This window comes from Zychaea mexicana, assembly GCF_025766255.1.
Source record: "Zychaea mexicana strain RSA 1403 chromosome Unknown BDB00scaffold_99, whole genome shotgun sequence".
NCBI lineage: Eukaryota > Fungi > Mucoromycota > Mucoromycetes > Mucorales > Lichtheimiaceae > Zychaea > Zychaea mexicana.
In genome coordinates, this window is record NW_026516762.1 from 125,411 (window position 1) to 144,945 (window position 19,535).

The 19,535-nt window shown below is 44.2% G+C and overlaps 8 protein-coding genes across 8 annotated transcripts; 2 read left to right on the top strand and 6 right to left on the bottom strand.

Annotated features, from left to right (window-relative positions):
* The first annotated feature begins 116 nt into the window (after positions 1-116).
* Positions 117-1,518, top strand: BDB00DRAFT_648191 (uncharacterized protein). Its single transcript, XM_053118151.1, has 3 exons — positions 117-215; positions 446-564; positions 624-1,518. Exons 1-3 carry the CDS (start codon positions 205-207, stop codon positions 1,175-1,177), a joined length of 684 nt encoding a protein of 227 aa, XP_052975174.1. The 5' UTR covers positions 117-204; the 3' UTR covers positions 1,178-1,518.
* Positions 1,519-1,586: 68 nt separating this feature from the next.
* Positions 1,587-2,592, bottom strand: BDB00DRAFT_876975 (uncharacterized protein; the record flags this gene model as incomplete). Its single annotated transcript, XM_053127542.1, has 5 exons — positions 1,587-1,655; positions 1,864-2,065; positions 2,124-2,238; positions 2,335-2,412; positions 2,484-2,592. 5 exons carry the CDS (start codon positions 2,590-2,592, stop codon positions 1,587-1,589), a joined length of 573 nt encoding a protein of 190 aa, XP_052975175.1.
* Positions 2,593-2,689: 97 nt separating this feature from the next.
* BDB00DRAFT_846230 (PIN domain-like protein) lies at positions 2,690-6,035 on the bottom strand (the record flags this gene model as incomplete). The annotated part of the gene is made up of 6 exons (XM_053125138.1): positions 5,763-6,035; positions 5,503-5,622; positions 5,242-5,365; positions 4,756-5,103; positions 4,431-4,688; positions 2,690-2,935 (listed from the first exon to the last, which is right to left on the bottom strand). The coding sequence occupies exons 1-6, from the start codon at positions 5,921-5,923 to the stop codon at positions 2,690-2,692; spliced, it is 1,257 nt and encodes a 418-aa protein (XP_052975176.1). The 5' UTR covers positions 5,924-6,035.
* Positions 6,036-8,922: 2,887 nt separating this feature from the next.
* Positions 8,923-10,365, top strand: BDB00DRAFT_791516 (uncharacterized protein; the record flags this gene model as incomplete). Its single annotated transcript, XM_053121043.1, has 3 exons — positions 8,923-8,937; positions 9,025-9,315; positions 9,442-10,365. 3 exons carry the CDS (start codon positions 8,923-8,925, stop codon positions 10,363-10,365), a joined length of 1,230 nt encoding a protein of 409 aa, XP_052975177.1.
* Positions 10,366-11,388: 1,023 nt separating this feature from the next.
* Positions 11,389-11,955, bottom strand: BDB00DRAFT_876978 (uncharacterized protein; the record flags this gene model as incomplete). Its single annotated transcript, XM_053127543.1, has 1 exon — positions 11,389-11,955. One exon carries the CDS (start codon positions 11,953-11,955, stop codon positions 11,389-11,391), a length of 567 nt encoding a protein of 188 aa, XP_052975178.1.
* Positions 11,956-12,796: 841 nt separating this feature from the next.
* Positions 12,797-13,865, bottom strand: BDB00DRAFT_876979 (uncharacterized protein; the record flags this gene model as incomplete). The annotated part of the gene is made up of 4 exons (XM_053127544.1): positions 12,797-12,963; positions 13,088-13,228; positions 13,312-13,527; positions 13,685-13,865. The coding sequence occupies 4 exons, from the start codon at positions 13,863-13,865 to the stop codon at positions 12,797-12,799; spliced, it is 705 nt and encodes a 234-aa protein (XP_052975179.1).
* Positions 13,866-15,249: 1,384 nt separating this feature from the next.
* BDB00DRAFT_791519 (fructose 1,6-bisphosphate aldolase) lies at positions 15,250-16,786 on the bottom strand (the record flags this gene model as incomplete). Its single annotated transcript, XM_053121044.1, has 6 exons — positions 15,250-15,334; positions 15,419-16,058; positions 16,129-16,216; positions 16,301-16,451; positions 16,558-16,606; positions 16,717-16,786. The coding sequence occupies 6 exons, from the start codon at positions 16,784-16,786 to the stop codon at positions 15,250-15,252; spliced, it is 1,083 nt and encodes a 360-aa protein (XP_052975180.1).
* BDB00DRAFT_648481 (uncharacterized protein) lies at positions 16,758-17,887 on the bottom strand. Its single transcript, XM_053118152.1, has one exon. The coding sequence runs from the start codon at positions 17,675-17,677 to the stop codon at positions 17,024-17,026; it is 654 nt and encodes a 217-aa protein (XP_052975181.1). The 5' UTR covers positions 17,678-17,887; the 3' UTR covers positions 16,758-17,023.
* Between the last annotated feature and the right edge of the window lie 1,648 nt (positions 17,888-19,535).

The following is a 19,535-nucleotide window of genomic DNA, read 5'->3' on the forward strand; positions in this document are numbered from 1 at the left end:
TGATTCCACATACGATTCCTAACCAGCAAGGTGAGTTGCAAATTGCTGAAGCTGTTGAGAACGTAGCTGTCGAAGAAACAGTAGATATTGTTGACGACCTTCGCGACAATCTGCAATATATTGCCCAAACCTTAACATCAATGCATCATGACCGAAACAGCATATTGCAGCTCTCTACAATACCACCAGAAGTGAGTGAACAATATGCACAGCGTGTAAGGGAATTAGCTCTTTTCCATGAAGACATCATGAGACAGTACAATCACACCAGACGCTCTGCTACGCAACGTCAATAATTACAATGTCCACGCATCCCCACACAACAACATCCTTCGCACTTATATGACACTTATAGAACACTTATAGAACCTCTTTTTTTGTCTTCCTTGTATATCTGTCATCGCTCTTTATTTTTATGAATACTCCTCTTCTTGGTCTCCCCCAGCCACCAGAGTCATTCGAACCATCGTGCACCCTCGTCGCCATTGCCGCCAACTCTTCAGTCCAACCTACATCGAGAACAGCCACCATCTCCGAAGCCACCACAGCCGCAGCTGCAGCAAGGTAGATGAGACGACTTGTTATGCTCTCCAGTTCATTCATTAACACAGCTTTCTATCTAGCTCGTCGGAGAGGCCCTCCACCACCACCACCACCTCCTCCACCAAGACGACCACGCGCAGCTACACATTCAGTGGCACAGCAAGAGCGGACACCGCCTCCACCATTACCAGCTCGTAACAATCAACAAACACCTACTCTTGCAGTACCACCTCCAGCTGCTGCACCCGCAATGTCAACATCTGCTCCAGCCAATACTGGCGCACCAGGACCTCCTCCACCACCACCTCCTCCTCCTCCTTCTGCACCGCCACCGCCAGATGAGAGCATGCAGTTGCCGCCAGAGACAGGCACAGGCGGACGCGCTGATTTAATGGCATCCATCCGAGCAGCAGGCGGGTTTGGCCAGTTGAAACAAGGCGGTCAGTTACGCAATGCTCCAGAGCAGCATGCTCCTACTACGCCAGCTTCTACTGCATCAGGACCAGCAACAGCAGCAAGCAGCAAACCTGATCTGGCATCCAGTTTAGCAGCTGCAATACACCAGCGTAAACAAGCCATGGGAAGTGATGACGACGGTTTTAGTGATGACGATGATGATGATGAATGGGCCTAACGGGATTTTTAAAGTTCCCAAGGGTCCTACCCATTCTGTGCCACGGTTACACAGAATACCCAAAACTGGATATAGCGGACATAAAAAATAGCTTTAAACTTTCTGGAACGTGGGTTTGGTCGAGCCAACCAACAAAGTTTAAGTTTGTCGTCATCCTCATCGTCCAGAATTGGTTCTTATTTTGTGTATATAACACTTGTATATACCAAATCGACTGACTTTATGTCTAGAATACAAAAAGCAACGTGACAAAAAGACAGCTCTTTTATCGTTCTTCTACACCAAAGATTGAAAGAAAACCAAAAGTAGTTAGTATTTGAGTTAAATTTAGTATCATATGTATGCTATTTAGCACATATCAGCTCGTCGAGACAAATAATAGAATGATCATCACACTCTATGAATAAGATCACACTGACAGGAAAAAGCATCTGCGGAAGCAGAATGTCATGTGCAATGAGGGTGTAGCAGCAGCCTTCTGATAATGCATGCAATTTTTCGGTACGACATCAAACTCAAAATCAGCGACTTTTTACTTTCTGAATTGACTGTACAGTACATCTTTTCGTTTGATAAATAAGCTGCTGTTGAAATTGTATATAGATTACAGTATGCTGTGGTACGTGTATGTCCGTTGTAAGGTGGTGGGGGGGGGAGCGGTGATACGTGCATACATTTACATTTACATGTGCTTTAACTGCTGCTGGGGGCTGTCGCTGTTGCTGCTGATGGTTGTCGTGCGTCGCCATGTATTCTTGGATAAACCCCTTGTTCTGTTCGATTTCTTCTGCAGTAATGCCGAGTGACTTGAGTTGACCGATAATGTCACGACTGTCTCCTTGGACGCTGAAGCCGTGCTCAGCTGTATATCCAATATGGCCTTTGTGTCTGGAATTATTGTTAAGTTAATGAAGCGTGTCATTTACTAGAATATAATGCCACTTACTGAAAGTCCGCTGGCGAGCCGATCAACTCCTTGTCGATCTGCTTCCTTCGCAGTCTGTTTCGCCATGCATGATGCTGCTTGGGCTGTTGCCGCTGCTCCTTCTGCAAAGCTGGCTCTGGTTGTGTTAGCTCTCGCCGTCGTACCGTAGGACCCCCGAAAGGGAAGAAGCAAACAAATGACAAGCAGAATTAGGAAATTATTTTATTTTTACCTTTCAGTTGTATCTCGTCTCGGTGAATCAATTTCTTGTAAAACGTGTCGCCTTCTCCCTCATCCGCAAATTCCAAGCCTGCACGGCAATCCTAGACAAGAGAAACATCTGTTAGGTCTGTCTGTCGGATGCACGTAAGCCGCCGCTACTGGTGGGTTGTGATGCCTCTAGCTTGTGCTGAGACGCGGTGGATGACTGTTTGTTGTCGAAATGTGCCCATGGCTGATCGGTAATTTGAAAGGGAAAAGAGCAAGTCATTGTTGTTGTTAACGGATGACAGTGCGTTTCGATCCCGTTGGCGTTGGAACGCAGATGCAAGATCATCATGTGTCTGGATTTTAGTTGTAGATGACGACTAATTTTGGCGATGATCAAATAGCTCCTTGGCTGTGATGGTTCGTTGTTGTTGTTGTTGTTGTTGTGGTGGTGGTGGTGTCGGTGGTTTTGAAGGTGAAAGTGGAGAGAGTCGTTTTGGTGTCCGCAAGGGTCGTAAAGCATTGTCGTTGGATGCACGTAAGCCGCCGCTACTGGTGGGTTGTGATGCCTCTAGCTTGTGCTGAGACGCGGTGGATGACTGTTTGTTGTCGAAATGTGCCCATGGCTGATCGGTAATTTGAAAGGGAAAAGAGCAAGTCATTGTTGTTGTTAACGGATGACAGTGCGTTTCGATCCCGTTGGCGTTGGAACGCAGATGCAAGATCATCATGTGTCTGGATTTTAGTTGCAGATGACGACTGCTTTTGGCGATGATCAAATAGCTCCTTGGCTGTGATGGTTCGTTGTTGTTGTTGTTGTTGTGGTGGTGGTGGTGGTATCGGTGGTTTTGAAGGTGAAAGTGGAGAGAGTCGTTTTGGTGTCCGCAAGGGTCGTAAAGCATTGTCGTTGGATGCACGTAAGCCGCCGCTACTGGTGGGTTGTGATGCTTCTGGCTTGTGCTGGGACGCGGTGGATGACTGTTTGTTGTCGAAATGTGCCCATGGCTGATCGGCAATTTGAAAGGGAAAAGAGCAAGTCAATTTGATGTGAAAATTAAACTTTAAATAAGGGGGGGGGGTTAGGGAAACGTACCGGTATATTCTCTTTGTTACTGAGACTGTAGTCATGAGTTTGCTGTGGGTTTAGAGTTCGTCGTTTGTTGGTTCTTGCATCGGGTATCTGACAATCAGTCTTACGTTTCGTGCCGATCGTTTTTAAGGGCATTGAGATGGTGCTTTTGTTGTTGTCGTTGGATGCACGTAAGCCGCCGCTACTGGTGGGTTGTGATGCCTCTGGCTTGTGCTGGGACGCGGTGGATGACTGTTTGTTGTCGAAATGTGCCCATGGCTGATCGGTAATTTGAAAGGGAAAAGAGCAAGTCAATTTGATGTGAAAATTAAACTTTAAATAAGGGGGGGGGTTAGGGAAACGTACCGGTATATTCTCTTTGTTACTGAGACTGTAGTCATGAGTTTGCTGTGGGTTTAGAGTTCGTCGTTTGTTGGTTCTTGCATCGGGTATCTGACAATCAGTCTTACGTTTCGTGCCGATCGTTTTTAAGGGCATTGAGATGGTGCTTTTGTTGTTGTCGTTGGATGCACGTAAGCCGCCGCTACTGGTGGGTTGTGATGCCTCTGGCTTGTGCTGGGACGCGGTGGATGACTGTTTGTTGTCGAAATGTGCCCATGGCTGATCGGTAATTTGAAAGGGAAAAGAGCAAGTCAATTTGATGTGAAAATTAAACTTTAAATAAAGGCGGGGGGTTAGGGAAACGTACCGGTATATTCTCTTTGTTACTGAGACTGTGGTCAAGAGTTTGCTGTGGGTTTAGAGTTCGTCGTTTGTTGGTCCTTGCTTCGGGTATCTGACAATCAGTCTTACGTTTCGTGCCGATCGTTTTTAAGGGCATTGAGATGGTGCTTTTGTTGTTGTCGTTGGATGCACGTAAGCCGCCGCTACTGGTGGGTTGTGATGCTTCTGGCTTGTGCTGGGACGCGGTGAATGACTGTTTGTTGTCGAAATGTGCCCATGGCTGATCGGTAATTTGAAAGGGAAAAGAGCAAGTCAATTTGATGTGAAAATTAAACTTTAAATAAGGGGGGGGGGTTAGGGAAACGTACCGGTATATTCTCTTTGTTACTGAGACTGTGGTCAAGAGTTTGCTGTGGGTTGGCGCCAGATGATGCAGTGGTGTTGTTGCCCAGATAATCCAGCTTGTCCGGTTGGACATCGGCGGGAGGGGTATGTAGTGTGATGCGTCGCTTTACATTGTCGTCGTACACGTACTGGTAGAGGAACGCGTTGTCGGCTCGCTTAAAGAGATGCTCATAGTCAGGAACCTGTTTCATTTTCCCCTGGAAGCGAAGATGGCGCAACACCTAAGCAAGGCGAGTGAGTACATGGCCGTACATGTGCCTTATTTTTAAACTAGATTGCCAGTCTTACCGCATCGGTGGTTCTATACTTTTTCAGTAGCTTGTGGGCGCTCTTCAGACCAATGCCAGGCAGCGAGGCGAGGTAATCGCATCCTGAAAGAATGCACATGTGTCGGATTCTGGTCTGGTCCCACCCTTGGAGGTCAATCTCCTTTGCTGCCGACAGGTTTCCTTGCTGGATGCGGATGCCCTCGCCGTACTGGTTCATCTTGAAGAGCACCGTGTGACAGCCAAAGACAAGCAGGTCTGAGTTTTCGGTGATCACTGCGTCGACTTTGTTGGTGTTGATGAGGTGCGTGAGCTGAGCATCGGCTTCGTAGGGCGCAACGATGTGCTTGATCTTTTTGGCATTCAACGCCTAAGTTAGAGGTAGATGGGATAAAGGAACGGTTGGGATTCACTCTTTTTTTTTTCTTCTGGGAGGTTTAAGGGGTGGAGAGAGAAGAGGGGGGGTTGTGGGCTTGTTGAAATTATATATACAAAGCTGTAGTATTACCTTGACAACTTGCTGAATCATGTGTGGTGTTACATGGATGGAGTGCTGGAAACATTCCGTTGCTTCTCGCTGCTTGCCTTGCTTCAGTAGTTCTTTGCCCTTGGCCAGTGCTTCTGTTCGACGTCTGTGGGTTGATATCGATACGAAAGAAAGAGAGAGAAAGCAAGAGTATGTAAAAAAGTAATAAAGTATGACCAAAGTAGGTTAAATATATGCGCGCTCTACTGCAAACCCCGTTTCTTCTGGTTCTTTTGATGTTACCGGCGTCTCTCCTCAACCGTCGCGCCTTTGATCGGCAGTGCTTGGCCGTCAAACACAATGTATGGGACCACCTTGTAGAACTCCAGCAGACTCACTAGCCACATAAAGTAGTCGATGTATCTAGTGGCGTGAACACACATGCAATCAGTAACCCTATCTATTGAGTGGCGTAGGAGCAGAAGGAGGAAGAGGAAGGGAATGGCGGTGACGGTTGTTGGAAGCTGTGTGTGGCTCAAAAGAAAAACACAACGGATACTTACTTTGTCGTTGCTTCTTCTAACGCAAGTTCCATTGAGCAGGAGAACGCACCCTTGTGTAGCCACACGTTGCCATCGACAGCCACTACCTTGCCGGCGTATTCTTTAATGTGCATTGGCTCATGCACAGATTTGACAGTTTGTATGAAATCCGGAATACCCATTGTTCAATTGTGTTGAAGAGGAAACAGTTCAGGTTGTGGAGTAGCGTGGAGATGGGGATGGGGAAGGAGTTGTTAATAAACGTGGACAAGAGGGAAGAGGGGCGCGTATATTGAGGAAGCAACACGCTGCGGAAAATGGGTGTCTTTTTATGGGCAAAAGTTCATTTCCAAAAAGAACGCTGGCCTGGACCCCTGCGGGTTCCAGGGTCCGCGTACAAAAAACCTAAAACTGGCAAAGATAAGCTCCGTGCTCAACAAAGCGCAGAACAATGACAGACGACAGTAACACGATCACAACGCGCTTTATCACACTTTGGTACCGTTTTTCATCTTTTTCATTTTCATTTTTTCTTTTACTTTCTGTGTTCGCGTAGTTCAGTTCGCGAAAATGATGGAAAGGAAAGAAATTTGTTGGGAGGGCATGCACCCCAGCAACAACGGCGCTTAAGGCAAGCTGTTCTAGGCCGAGAGAACCGGTTTAATGGTATCATATGTTTCGCTTGCCACGCCCCTTTCAACCCCTTGATTAACCGAGAACAAGGTCGGCACAACTTTCATGTGCTCAAAAGCAAGGCTAAGATTATGCATGCTTGACTCTCGTACGAGCCGACCATCCTCATTTTTGTTTTTTTCCCACATACATCATACATCACCCACACATACGCCGACCACGTCTGATTGACTTTGAATCGCTACTGCTAAGGGAGGTGGATGATAAAATGAGCAAACCAAACAACAGTATCAACCTGAAGAAGCAGCCTGTTTGGATAATAGTAGCTCTAGGATGACGCGCATACTATGCTGAAAACAGCCATGCTGCTCCATATTCTGCTCTTGACAATCTATTTTAAGCTGCCCACATCCATCATTGCGGGCTTGGAGGATCGGTAATCGCTGATTGCCGTAGGCATATACTCGTGTAAGAGAGCGGTTTTTATTTTCGCTACACACGCCACCACAGTTGATACGACAATGGCCGAGACTTTCTACAATGTCTCACTGATCCCATGAAGACGCTGGCTGCGGCGTTCAGCACATGTTTACTCCAAACAAAACCCAAACAAACAATTTATTGTTCAATATAAACAACATTGACCCGAATCCTGTACAGAGACCCTTTGATCATTGGCTTGGCCTTTGCGCTATCCCAATCTAATACACGCCCAGTCATCCTGCTGATGAGATATCACTAACTGCTATCATCCCCCGTCCCCCTACGTTCCAGATACTTTTCCTTTCATGCATTTCTATTTACCAATGTAACTAGTAGTGACAAGACACCCATTCTAAGTGCATCATCAGCCGTAAATAATCATCAAGAGCTCACAAACGACGTCATATCACGTCAGCCCATTCGGGTTATAGCCGTTTATTGCTCTACAGATGTTGTTTACATGAACTGGATCATTCGAGTATAATGTTTCCGTGCTTTATGGTGGATACTGTCTAGTCCCTTTGAAACCTTTGACCGGTCTTTCTTTTCCATCCACAAATCGATAGCTTATGCCTGGCAAAAGAAAGGATCTTTCCAATCAATCGGCATCAATACAAGCAAGAAAACAACGCGCCATATCGAGCGACATTTAATGCAAGTTACGAGTTTGCATCTGCACTTTTATACTAACGGTAACTGTCAAAACCTGCTCAAATCAATTCTAATAGACACAATTGTAATAGCGGCTCGAAATGAAGTTGGATTCTACGCGTGATGGATATCAGCGACGATGTATGCGTGAAATTGGCTCGGATCATCGGCAATGTGGATGCAGATATCGAGCTTCTGGTACTCGGAAAAAACATGTGCCCCCTTGGACGATCTTTGGTGCCCATGCTGGAGGTAGGAGCGATTTTGATGTCTATCGTTTTAAATAATTCTACATTTAAGCTGATATTTGTGAATAGAAAGAAGCAGATTCTATCATTGCTTATGGTTTCGAATTGAAGCCGATGTCATTTTTTATGTTCTGATATGTCTAATAAATCGCACACACTTATAATCTGCAAGAATCACTTGAAATATTCTAGCATTAAACGGGAAATATCAAGTCAATTGTATCCATGCAATCAGGAGCAATCAGACCAGTAAACGTGTCAAAAAACCCAATGGATAATGTCATTTGTCCATCCAAACCCTGCCTAAACCACCCCCTTTAGCATCTCCAACTTCTTCGACATCGAGTTTCTCAAACGTATGTACCTTGTCTGCCTGGTTGCTTCATTGCTGTAGCTAGCCAGGGCCGGCGCCACCAGTCTTGTAGCATGAGCAGAAAGCTAATGCAATGTATTTTTCCGCAAGCGTATATGCAAAAACCAATCAAGACATTATCCTCCTGTTTTGACCAGGAGTGAACATTAAGCATAGCCTTTATTGCAATATATTGCAGCGGCGGCCTTCCTTTTGACAAATCCCACTGGAGGGTCGTTTTGCAGACTGATGTTGTCAAAAAGTCATGATTCCTCCTCAGCAACTCGCGGAGTCTTGTCAAACACACGAGACAGTGTCTTTAAAAAACTCTTAATCTTGGATGGTATAGCACCTCCGAGCGAATACAGAAATTGCTGGGGTAAAGTCCTTAACTAACGCATTGCTCGTCATAAAATCTAACATCTTCTCTGTCTCGAAATATTTGTAGTAAGCTTCAAGTCTTTTCACAGCTTGACCTTGCGCTTGCTGGATCCGTCACACCGGGTATGCCACTCGGCGAGTGTCGACTCCATGCCATTCTCTAAATAGGACCTCTCTGTTCTTCGCTCTTTGACGTGATTTGAAGTAGATGCATAATTCCAGATAGCCTCACACTTGCACGAAGGGGTTTTTAACGACCTGTGGACATTGTTTACTGTTGTTGCGATGGTAAACAAATGTGTGTGAAAATCAAGGGGCTGTTTCATACCAACTCCCGCTGCCGTGGTGCCTTCTAAAGAGACCCCGATTAAGGGTCTTGGTTGTGTAAAACGCGCTACTTGTTCTTGCTCTTTTCCCGGTCGTTATATTCGTCATGCGTACTAATAAAGTACGTTGCAACCTCGTTCATTGATCGTGTTGACTTGTCACAATTCCCACTAATGATTTTATATATCTGTCATCTGGAATTATTTAGGAGCTTAATCTAGCCATTCTCGAGACGCTCAACAGCTTGGCAGAAAACATACGGACGTTAACGCATAGGTTCAGTCCTCAGACCAACATATCTGTCGATACACCAGCGGAACGAACCGCGATACGAAAGCTCAAAGACCCAAATGCACCCCGCATACCACGTAACGCTTTCACGTTTTTTGTCGAAGAGCTCGGTAAGGATATGCGCAAGAAAAACAAATCGATCAACCAGAGACAGGTCATAGCCGAAGCTGGAAGAGCTTGGCAAAAAATGGATGACAAAGAAAAGGCAGTATGTACTTTTGGTTTTTTCGACATTGTTGATGGGTGCGTGGCGGCATGTGCAACATGTTGGGTGTTTTCATCTTTCTTGTAAGACAGTTGTAAGTTAACATATCAATGCGTATATTGTTTTTAGCCCTATGCTAAGCTGTTTAGGAGGGACAGAATGCGTTACTTTGCTGAATTAGAGGCGTACAAGTCGCAGAAACAAAAGGCAGAATCTAATCAGGAGGAGGAGCAAATGGAAAGTGAAGAAAATAGTCAAGAAGAAAGCGGAACGGAAGCAGTCCAATGGCCAAATAAGAACGAACGTGCCATCAACCGATCACCTTCCAAAAAGAATCCTAGCGAGGATGAAGACCACGAGTCTGTAAATACTTTCGACAATGAAGAAGACCAAGACGAACTAAATCAAGAAGAATTCGACGAAGAAAGACAAGAAAAACTGAATAAGGATGAGCTATATAAGGATGAACTGGATCAAGATGAACTGGACCAAGATGAACTGGACCAAGAAGAAGAAGACCCTGAAAAATGGCGATACAATGACAGCGAGGACAGCGGTGATGAAAACTTGCTGCATGAGTCTCATGACGACGACAATGATAATGGTGGCGAGGAAGCATCAAACAAGCCAATCAAAACATTATCAACAGATGAGGAAGCGGCGAAGGAGATAGTTCAAAAGCCCAACGGAAACAGAGCAGCCGACGACACAATCAGGCAAATACCCAGTGACAGAGGCAGTGACACGGATGAAGAAGAGGGTGAACCCTCATCCACCGTCAAAGGCGATGGTAGTGGCATGGAAGGAGGTTCCCACTCGGCCAAAACCAGCAAAGGCAGCGATATCGAAGAAGAAATTGAGGGCTCCTGGGACGATGCCAACGGCCAATTGACAGACCTCAAGAAGACGAACGACAAAGCAACAACCGCCAATCCCACAGATGAAGGAGCGCAATGGCCGGTAAAGAAGTTGAAGAAGAGGAAACTTAAGAACAGGAACAATAATAAGCATAAGAAGCTTGGAATTACAAAGCGTAAGCTGGTGACAAGTTGATTGCGCGTTTCTTCCTCCTCAACATGACGCAACAACACATTTGACCTGTGCTTACCTTTACAAAGACATATTACCCAACTAATGCAAGATTGACGATAAGTTCTAGCTTCCGTTACATATTTTCATCGATCTATATCTATACTTTCTTACTTCTTCAAATAAAGTATATGTATACCATTCGTACTTCAGAAGATTATAACTCTTCTAATTTCAGTCGATAAAACAAATTATACTTCTTTCTCCGAATCCTTACTGTAGTCTCTGGCTACGGCTGATGTTGAAGACTGTAGTGCTATCACACTTGATGACAGCTACACTAGTGTGAGCGCTGTGTTAACTCTGAAGATAAGCAGTGCTCGTTGTCCTCGTCAATCACTCTAATCTGATATCTAGTAATAGTTAATAGAAACATTATCGACCAAGAGCTTATTTCGCGAATACAGGCAAATATGATATAGTTATAGATCGATGGTGAAATCGCCCTCATGCAAACATCATTACATACTTTTATTTTCATCACATGTTGGCCCGACTACATACCACTACGAGCCTTTTGATTAACATGTATCTTTTTTTTACACACACAAAAAAAAAAGGTCAACTTCTATATTCCTCAACTATTTCTAATTAATTACCTATACTACAGTTGCTTTATTTTATTTTGGCGTAGTTGTTGAGATGGTAATATTTTCAATGCAGAGAAATAATGTTTCATCAATCTATGATACATAACAGCATAAATGATCCAGCCAACTCCAATCAGAAGAGCAACGAGACAAACATATATATCCAAATCGTTTGCCTTGAAATAGGATAATTTTCGAGCAACATCAAGGCGGTGTGGCAGGACGCCGTCATCCTTGCTGGCGGTAAACAAAACTTCTTCTACCAAATCCGCTCCTCTGGCAACAGCATGTTGTGCCTGGATTTGTACTATGGCCTTATACCTGTTCACATTGCTTTGGATAATACCGTCTTTGTCTTGAATTACGCGCCGCAAAACATCAAAAGCATTTTCAGCGTTCATATCAAGGCAGCCTCCCAATTGTTCGCGCTCAAAAAGGAATACGTGTGCAGGTTGATCCCAAAAAATGGTTTGATTACCGTACGCTTGCCGGTATAAAACGCTTCAATTAATGACATCCCGCCACCGTGTGACAGAAACGTAATAATGGCGGTGTGTTGGAGGATAGCCAATTGTGGAGCCCAATCAAGTAATTGGCCGTCGTGGTGGTTTGCAACAGTGTGGTTGTTGGCGCTGTACATGTCATTGCCACTCGTTGTTGCCTTTGCTAAACTCCTAAGATCTTGAACTCGATACACATGCCCTGATGCCGTCATGACTGTATCCGGTAAGCCCGCAATTGATCTTCCAGTAGCCCATAGAAATCCATCGATTAGACCATTCTCCAAAAATTGCAAAAGTTCGACTAATAGACGTGTTGCTTCTTGTGGTTTTGCGGTCGCATGTTGTCCAAACGCCACATATAGAACGCGCTCATGACAGTCGAGAAACTGTTGGATAGAAGAAGGTAGCGGATCATAGAGACCGTTCAAAATGGGGCCAATCATTTCGACCAGAGGGCCCATTGGCCGTGCTTCTTCGATATGGTGCAAGCACCTTATAATCCACAAATTTGTAGGTAATCTTTGAATCCCTACTACTTTTTAAAGTCACCTTAAAATAAAAAAAGAAGCGGCTACTTATGTTTTTTAGACCTTTAAAAACAATATTTGTGGATTAGATTTGAGTTCTTGCTTCTTTAAAAAAAGTTATAGGCTTCTGAAGTTGGTCACTTTTGGCTGAGGGATAGCAAATTGAAACATATAGGATTATACTTAAGCAAGCGGAAATCAAGTTTAGCCTTATGGGTAAACTATTTAAGCGGTGCAAAGCCACTTACGACTAGCTACTAACTTAGGTTCATGTTTGCTTTGCCTTCTCATGCGTATTCCACACAATTTCTCCATTATACCTCGTCCTAAAGATCAAAAGAAAGCTGCTAAAAAGCACAATTGAACAGAAATCGGTAACTTCGTCACTATAATGGAGCAATTGCAGCTGCATATGAGGAATGTGCGACAACTCCTCTGCTGGCCTTCAGAAACACCTTCCTATTGCTTTAGACTAAGCTTTTTCCCCAATAACCCCACAAAGATTCGTAGATATTACAAAAGATGGTTTTATTATATAGAAGCATATAAGTAAAGGGAGAGGATGCCTGGGCAGAAGATGAAGAAGTGAGGATATTCATAACCAAAATTGCAAGCTCCCATCGGAAAGTAGGCATTGATGATTAAAAACTACCATATATAGAAGCGGAATCTGAAAACTCGAAATTGAAACAAATTTCAAAATTGTGGATTATAAGGTGTGTGCACCATACCGAAAAAACCGTTTACAATTTTGAGCGAATCGCCGGTATGTTTGTCATATGTTGGTAGTGGAGGTGGTCGACGAATTCCTCCTATTGCTGCAGATTTGTAGGCAAAAAGACAAAATGAGTTTGACATAGAATCGATAACCCAAGGACATATCTTCGGTGGTCCCGTCGCCCGGTAATCTAAGGTCTTTGTTGTTATATGGAGCAAAAGCGTCTATAAAATATACGCATTATCGCTTACAGAACCATGGGTATAAATCATGAATACTGTATAGAATAGAATGTAATGATGAGGAAGTTTTAAATTTGCTGATCTGTAGAATCGTGCAACGCTTTACCTGCTGCCCAATTGGTCATCATCGTGATAATAAACGAAGTCTTGGCGGCATGTGCAGCATCAATGCTTGGAACACAAATTGAATCGGCGAGCACAACGTCAATTGCGTGTGTAGAGATGATGCTCTGCATACTATTAAATGCTGTCCAAAACCATAATAACACACGCATGTCAGCCATCTAACTGCAGATGTTATTCTGCCAAATAACTTGAAAATTCACTCACTCGGCTCGTAGATGTCCGTGTGTGAATTAAGCTCGAACTTGAGTCTATCCCATGTTCGTAGAAATGTCATATGCTTGGACTTTGCTTTGTCATCGATCGATTTACCGAGGGATATGACATTGAATTTGTGGAGGTATGGCTCGACGTATCTGAGATAGGGTTCCTTAAAATATACAGATCGGTTATTCCATTCCCAAAGCAAATGGTCGGTCCTTGCTACATTAACGCGTAATGTATATATGTATATCTTCATGACAAGAAGGTTTTTTTTATTCGGTTTAGTGCTGGTAGACATCATATTAAAGGTACTTACAGTTCCGGCATAAGTAACATTATGACCACGTAATACCAGTTCATCGAGAATTCGTATAACCCATGAAGCGTGAGAGGAGCCACCAAAGTTGCAATAAAATATTCTTGGGTGTTCGAAACGTTGGAGCACCTAGTTCGTCGTATATGCTTCGGGGGACAGTACCATCATCGCCAGCGCCAACGGTATTGCAGCTTCTATGGCTTATCGAGACGAAGAAAGCGATCAGCAATGTCGCTAACATCCTCGTCGTAGGAAAGTTGGGACGTTGCCTGGTTGTAGTCAGCATTAAGTTGTGCTATATTGGTAAAAGAAAGAAGAAAAGAAAACGTACATTTTTATAATCAGGTATCGGTAAAAGAAAGGGGCCTTTGTTTACAGTACTTTCTTCGTCGGCTCTTCAATCTTCCTGAGATTCGTCGGATAAGGGTGCATCATGCAAGGACTCGAGTCGCTCGCTCTACTCAAGCATTTAGTATGGCAAACTGTGTAGTGGTACGGGTCCTTTTTTGCAACATGTAAGATTTATGTACAGCCAACAAAAATGATATCTTTCTCTGATATGTAAGCATATAATTTCCAGCTGTATAAACCAACCGTGTACCAAACTGTTACGAGTATCGTTGATACATACATGCTCTATGCATTGTATGTGGATGAGCCTCATAAGCTTCTTCGATGAATCCGTTGAATTCCGTGATCATTCTTATTTTCGTGTTAAACAACAGTTATTGATTTGATGCTTCTATATACCATCGCTTGTTGCTAAAAATGAAATAAAACCACTCGGATTCTAATTCCAAGACCATGGAGAAAGCTGAACCTCTGACCTGTCAGGGTCAAACAATTTTTGGTTATTATTTATAGACAATATACAGCTAATATATCATCTTCAAGCGCTATCGCGATTGCGTCATAGTGTGTGGCGAAAACAAATAGGAGTCCATGAGCAAGCAACGTTGAAAAGAGGCATCCATCAGCTAAATAGAGCCTCTCAACCATTCATAGGTTTTCTATGATATCTAATCAGTTATATGTGTAATGAATACTGGCACTACAGCACACTGCTATCACCATTTGACTATTGATGCTGATGCAAGAATTAGCGGTATGGTACATAGCAAAATCAAATATTATGCAAATTTGATCTCTATGTACCAGTATCTTTGCTATGTCCTACCGCCATTGAATAACTTGAGTTTTAAAAGAGATTTATAAAGGGAGAATGCTGTTTGTTTACTAAAATTTTTCATCCGAACTGTCGGCTACATGTATGTAATATATTATGATGATAGAATATGCATAAACATAATATCGATTAGGCTGACGGCAGGTGTAATTCTTTTTCACACATAAGCGCGTGTCTTGCATCAACGGGAAACTGTTATTTTTTTTCACATGGATATCACCGTGCACACACCAGCTCCTACGGTGCCCAACAACACACTCATGTCACTATAACTCACTTTTACTCCTTTCCCGTGAAGTACAGCACAAATTTGGTTTAAATTCAGTGTCCGTTTTATACAATTGGATATTGATTGATCCAATTTCGAGCGACTTCTTTTATTATTATACGATGGTACGGAAGAAAAAAGAAAGAGATGTTGAAGGTATATTCATATTATTTACAGAGTATCAACATTGCCCAAGTCCTTGCAGGCTTGCTTGACGCGTTGGATCATGGTCTTCTCCGATTCACGGATCCAGACTCTGTGGAAAGCAAGGCAGAAGATGTTAGAGCTCATGTCTGCTTACCTTGGAAAGAAGAAAAAAGAAGAGGACATAATACGTTACCTGGGATCATAGACCTTCTTGTTAGGCTTCTGAGGACCCTCGGGGTTACCGACCTGGGTTTGGAGATAGTCCTTCTTGTTCTCATAGAAATCACGCAGACCAGTCCAGTAAGCCCACTGGGTGTCGGTATCAACGTTCATCTTGACAACGCCGTTCTGGACAGCAGTGGCAATTTCCTCCTCCGAAGAACCGGAACCACCGTGGAAGACAAAAAAGACGGGCTTCTCTTCCTCGTTGGCATCACCCAACTGTTCGCGGACATAAGCCTGGTGCTTGCCCAACAATTCAGGGTGCAGACGGACGTTACCGGGAGCATAGACGCCATGAACGTTACCGAAACCAGCAGCAATCGAGAACAAGTCGGTGATTTCGGAGAAGGCCTTGAAAATGTCCCAGATATCCTCGGGTTGAGTGTAAAGGGAAGCATTGTCAACGCCTTCATTGTTGACACCATCTTCCTCACCACCGGTAATGCCAATCTCCATCTCGAGCAAGCAGCCCATGGGTGCCATGCGCTTCAAGTACTTCAAGCAGATCTCGATGTTTTCTTCCTTGGTTTCTTCTGAAAGGTCCAACATGTGCGACGAGAACAAGGGTTCGCCGTGAGCTTTGAAGTATTCCTCATCAGCAGCCAACATGCCTTGAATTACATATACATTAGTTTTTTTCTTGTTTGTAGGAAGCTTTGATATGTGATTTGAGATACTCACCATCGAACCAGGGAATGAGCTTCTTGGCACAGTGATCAGAGTGGATGATGACGGGGATGCCATAGGCCTTGGCGACAGCGCGGACGTACTGATCATATGTCAAAACAAAACGACTTAGTCAGATGGTTTATAAAAAAAAACACGCCATATCCAAGTTTATATGCCACTTTACCTGAGCACCAGCAATGGCACCAATGATGGAGGCCTCCTGGTTCTTGTTGGTCAAACCCTTACCGGCAACGAAGGCAGCGCCACCTTGCGAGAACTGGATGATGATGGGCGAGTTGATGTCACGAGCAGCCTCCAAAGCAGCGTTGATGGTGCTAGTAATAAGCGGCGCGTGTTAAGAGAGTCGCGGGATTTGTGATCGGAACAACACCAAACCTCTATTCTCAGCGAAAGACTACACGTAGCAATAGAGTGACTAACCTGGTGGAAGTGCAGTTGATAGCAGGGATAGCGAACTTGTGCTCGCGGGCTATTCAAGCAGAAAATGGGCCCGAGTTAGAGAGTTGTTAAAATATGTCAAGTGGATAGAGTGACAAAGAGAGAAAGAGAGAGCAGTAGCAAGAAGAAAAAGGACATTACCATAAGCAAAAAGCTTGCGCAAGTTGTCACCAGTGACGACGCCAGCAGGAACGATTTCGAGGATACCCATGGTTGATGGAAGAGAAAGAAAGGTTGCTTGAGGGAGCGAAAAGAAAAGAAGAAGAAGAGAAGAAGTAGGGACGGGCCAGAGGGATACGTGGTTTTTATATATAGCGAACTTTTTCTCACAAGTCGTGTACGCTCATTCCGACTTATTTTCGGGTGTGCCGGGATCAACGTGGTGTCTCTCGCCCTCTCCTTGCTTTTCCCCGTAATGTGTTTTCGGACTCTTCCACCTCGTTCTTTTCTATTCCATGGTCCTAGTTTTCCAAGTCCAAACCTGGCATGTACTTTTCATACAAGTATGCGTCACGGTGTAGAGCAGCTGGAAACAACCGTACGCGCCTCTGTCGTGTAGGCTCAAGTCGCATGCCACGGTCAAGTGGAGTAAAGGAGAAAATTTAGCAATGTTCGGAGAGACAGAGGAGCATAATTTATACATATCCGTGCAGCAAGAAGTAGTAGCCCAATAGAAAGGCGCTGTGTGGGGATATTCCGCTTTGTAAGAGGCGTGTGGGGGCGGGGACGTCCAAGGCCGCGTTCGTCCTTTTGCGGGGTGTTGTCCGGTACCCTCCGTCGCGTTGCCACATGAAAATTTGACTGGGGTCGGTGGGCCTGACCGTTTGACCAAATTCGAAACACCGCATTTGGGATTTTCCTGGGGGGCTGCATGGCGTCTGTTTTTAGGGTTCGGTTCTAGGTGGACCGTATATTGTTGGGTGCGTGCTGTTTGTTGGTGGGTGGCTGGCCGGTGGTGGTAGTGACGGTAGCCACACGTCAGCAACAGAAGGACGAGGCACTTTGTTGTTCTTACGATTGGCTGACTGATTGCATGATAATGTACCCTTCCCTTCTTGCCACTGACCTTATCCAAATCCCAGGCTGGGTCTAGTACGTGCATTCAGAAACAGTTTCAAGAGCACACATATTAACTAACATAGACGCGCAAACAGATGCACTCTCTTTTTCTTCCCCTCTCCTCCTCTTCGCTTTTTCTACCTTCTCTCCTTTCTCTTCTTCCTCCATTAAAACACTTTCTCTCAGCACACCCACGCACCGATGATACCGCCAGTGCAGAAAGAATGTCCGCCGTACTATATGAATAGCGTGATGAAGCGATTTGGTCACCATCTGTCCACCGACCAGACGCTCCACCTGACCGGACGTATGGCTTCTTCGTTGCACAGTGCCCCAGAAGGATCGGCTTTCTCCTTGCCACGTTCTGTCAACAACAATAACACCGTCATCAAAGACGAGCAGCAGTCCAACAGTAGCACTGTGTTTTTACCCAATCATTCGTCTTCGGTACACATATCACAAATCAGTCACCATTGCCATTATCAACAACACCAGCAGCCGCCACAGCAGTATTATGAAGAACAGCAAGAGCAGCACAAATAATGCTTCCCTGCGCAATCCATATTTGTTTGCTTAGTAAAATGCCATAAACGCCAGCTTGTATATCACCATTACGCATCATTATCCAACAGCATCATTCCTCTCCTAGCTCAATAAAAAAGATTTCTGCTTTTGTTTATGTTTACATTTTACGTTGTAAAAAAACAGCCATCACGTGAACAATAAAGAGATAATTAAGCCTAACAAAGACCACAGGCTAAACTGATCATATAGGGACATGAAGAGCTTGTTGATACTTTAGGAAATAAGTGGATATTCTGAAGGGATCCCTTTAGTAACCATAAAGGCTTCGTCGTCGGTGATTCCTTCAAGACGCTTTACAGCGCAGGTTCTTCTGAAATCACGAGTCGAGCATCATGTTATGATAACCTTCCACCTTCTGCAAGAAAACCATCTGTTTTAGCACTTACCCTTCGCAGTTATCAATTAATTATCTATTCGCATTCTTTCTGGCCATTGCGAGTGAGAAGGTGCGTTGCAGGTACAGTGGAGCTAGCCTACCGAAAAGGAGCAACCTCGCAAAATTTACCTAGTGCTGCATCTGCTCATGTACGCGTCCTAGCATACATGTTGGAGAAGGAATAGGCTGTCTATGCTCTCTATCATCGACAGGATCATGGGGTTGAAGAGAGTTCGGTAACCAACTGGTTTCGCTTTTCATAAAGGCCCTCCAGAGGTGACAAATGACAGGGATTCCTTTTTTTTTCCCAGGTAATATCACAACATTTATCCCTTCCTTCTTTCATGTTCAGCCTTTCGTAAATGATTTACTACGACAACTGATGCTCACCGCACCTAGGGATTTCTGAAGTCAAGCCTCTAGGCGAATCAACCATGGGTTGTGGAATTTTATAGACTGATAACATCCAAAACCATCATTAAATTCATCGCTGATAATAGCTGCAGACTTAACCTTAATGCACAGTATTGCCTGTAACTCATCATATAACTAGTGAAACGCGAGCTGCCCAGAAGCTCTTTAGGGTATGTCGTCAATGATAGTAACATGTCAAGGAGAAGTACTATCGGAATTCTAGACTACGGTCCATGAGAGTTTTGGTCTTGTTGTTATCGGAAGGCTAGATCTTCGTGCACGCTAGCTCGACATCACCCGATTTTAATCCAAATATATCATTGTAAAGCGTAAATCAAGTGTTTGCTGATTATGTTATTGGTGTATTGATAGCATGCGTGAATATTGGAATCTACCTGTCGTCCCATCCGCTTCTTGATGATGGTAAAGTCGACTGTGGGTATTTCATGTTTCGAATATAGAGATGCCGAATAACTTTTGCTGCATGTCACAGTGCTATAATTCTAGTTACTATGTATTTACTTTT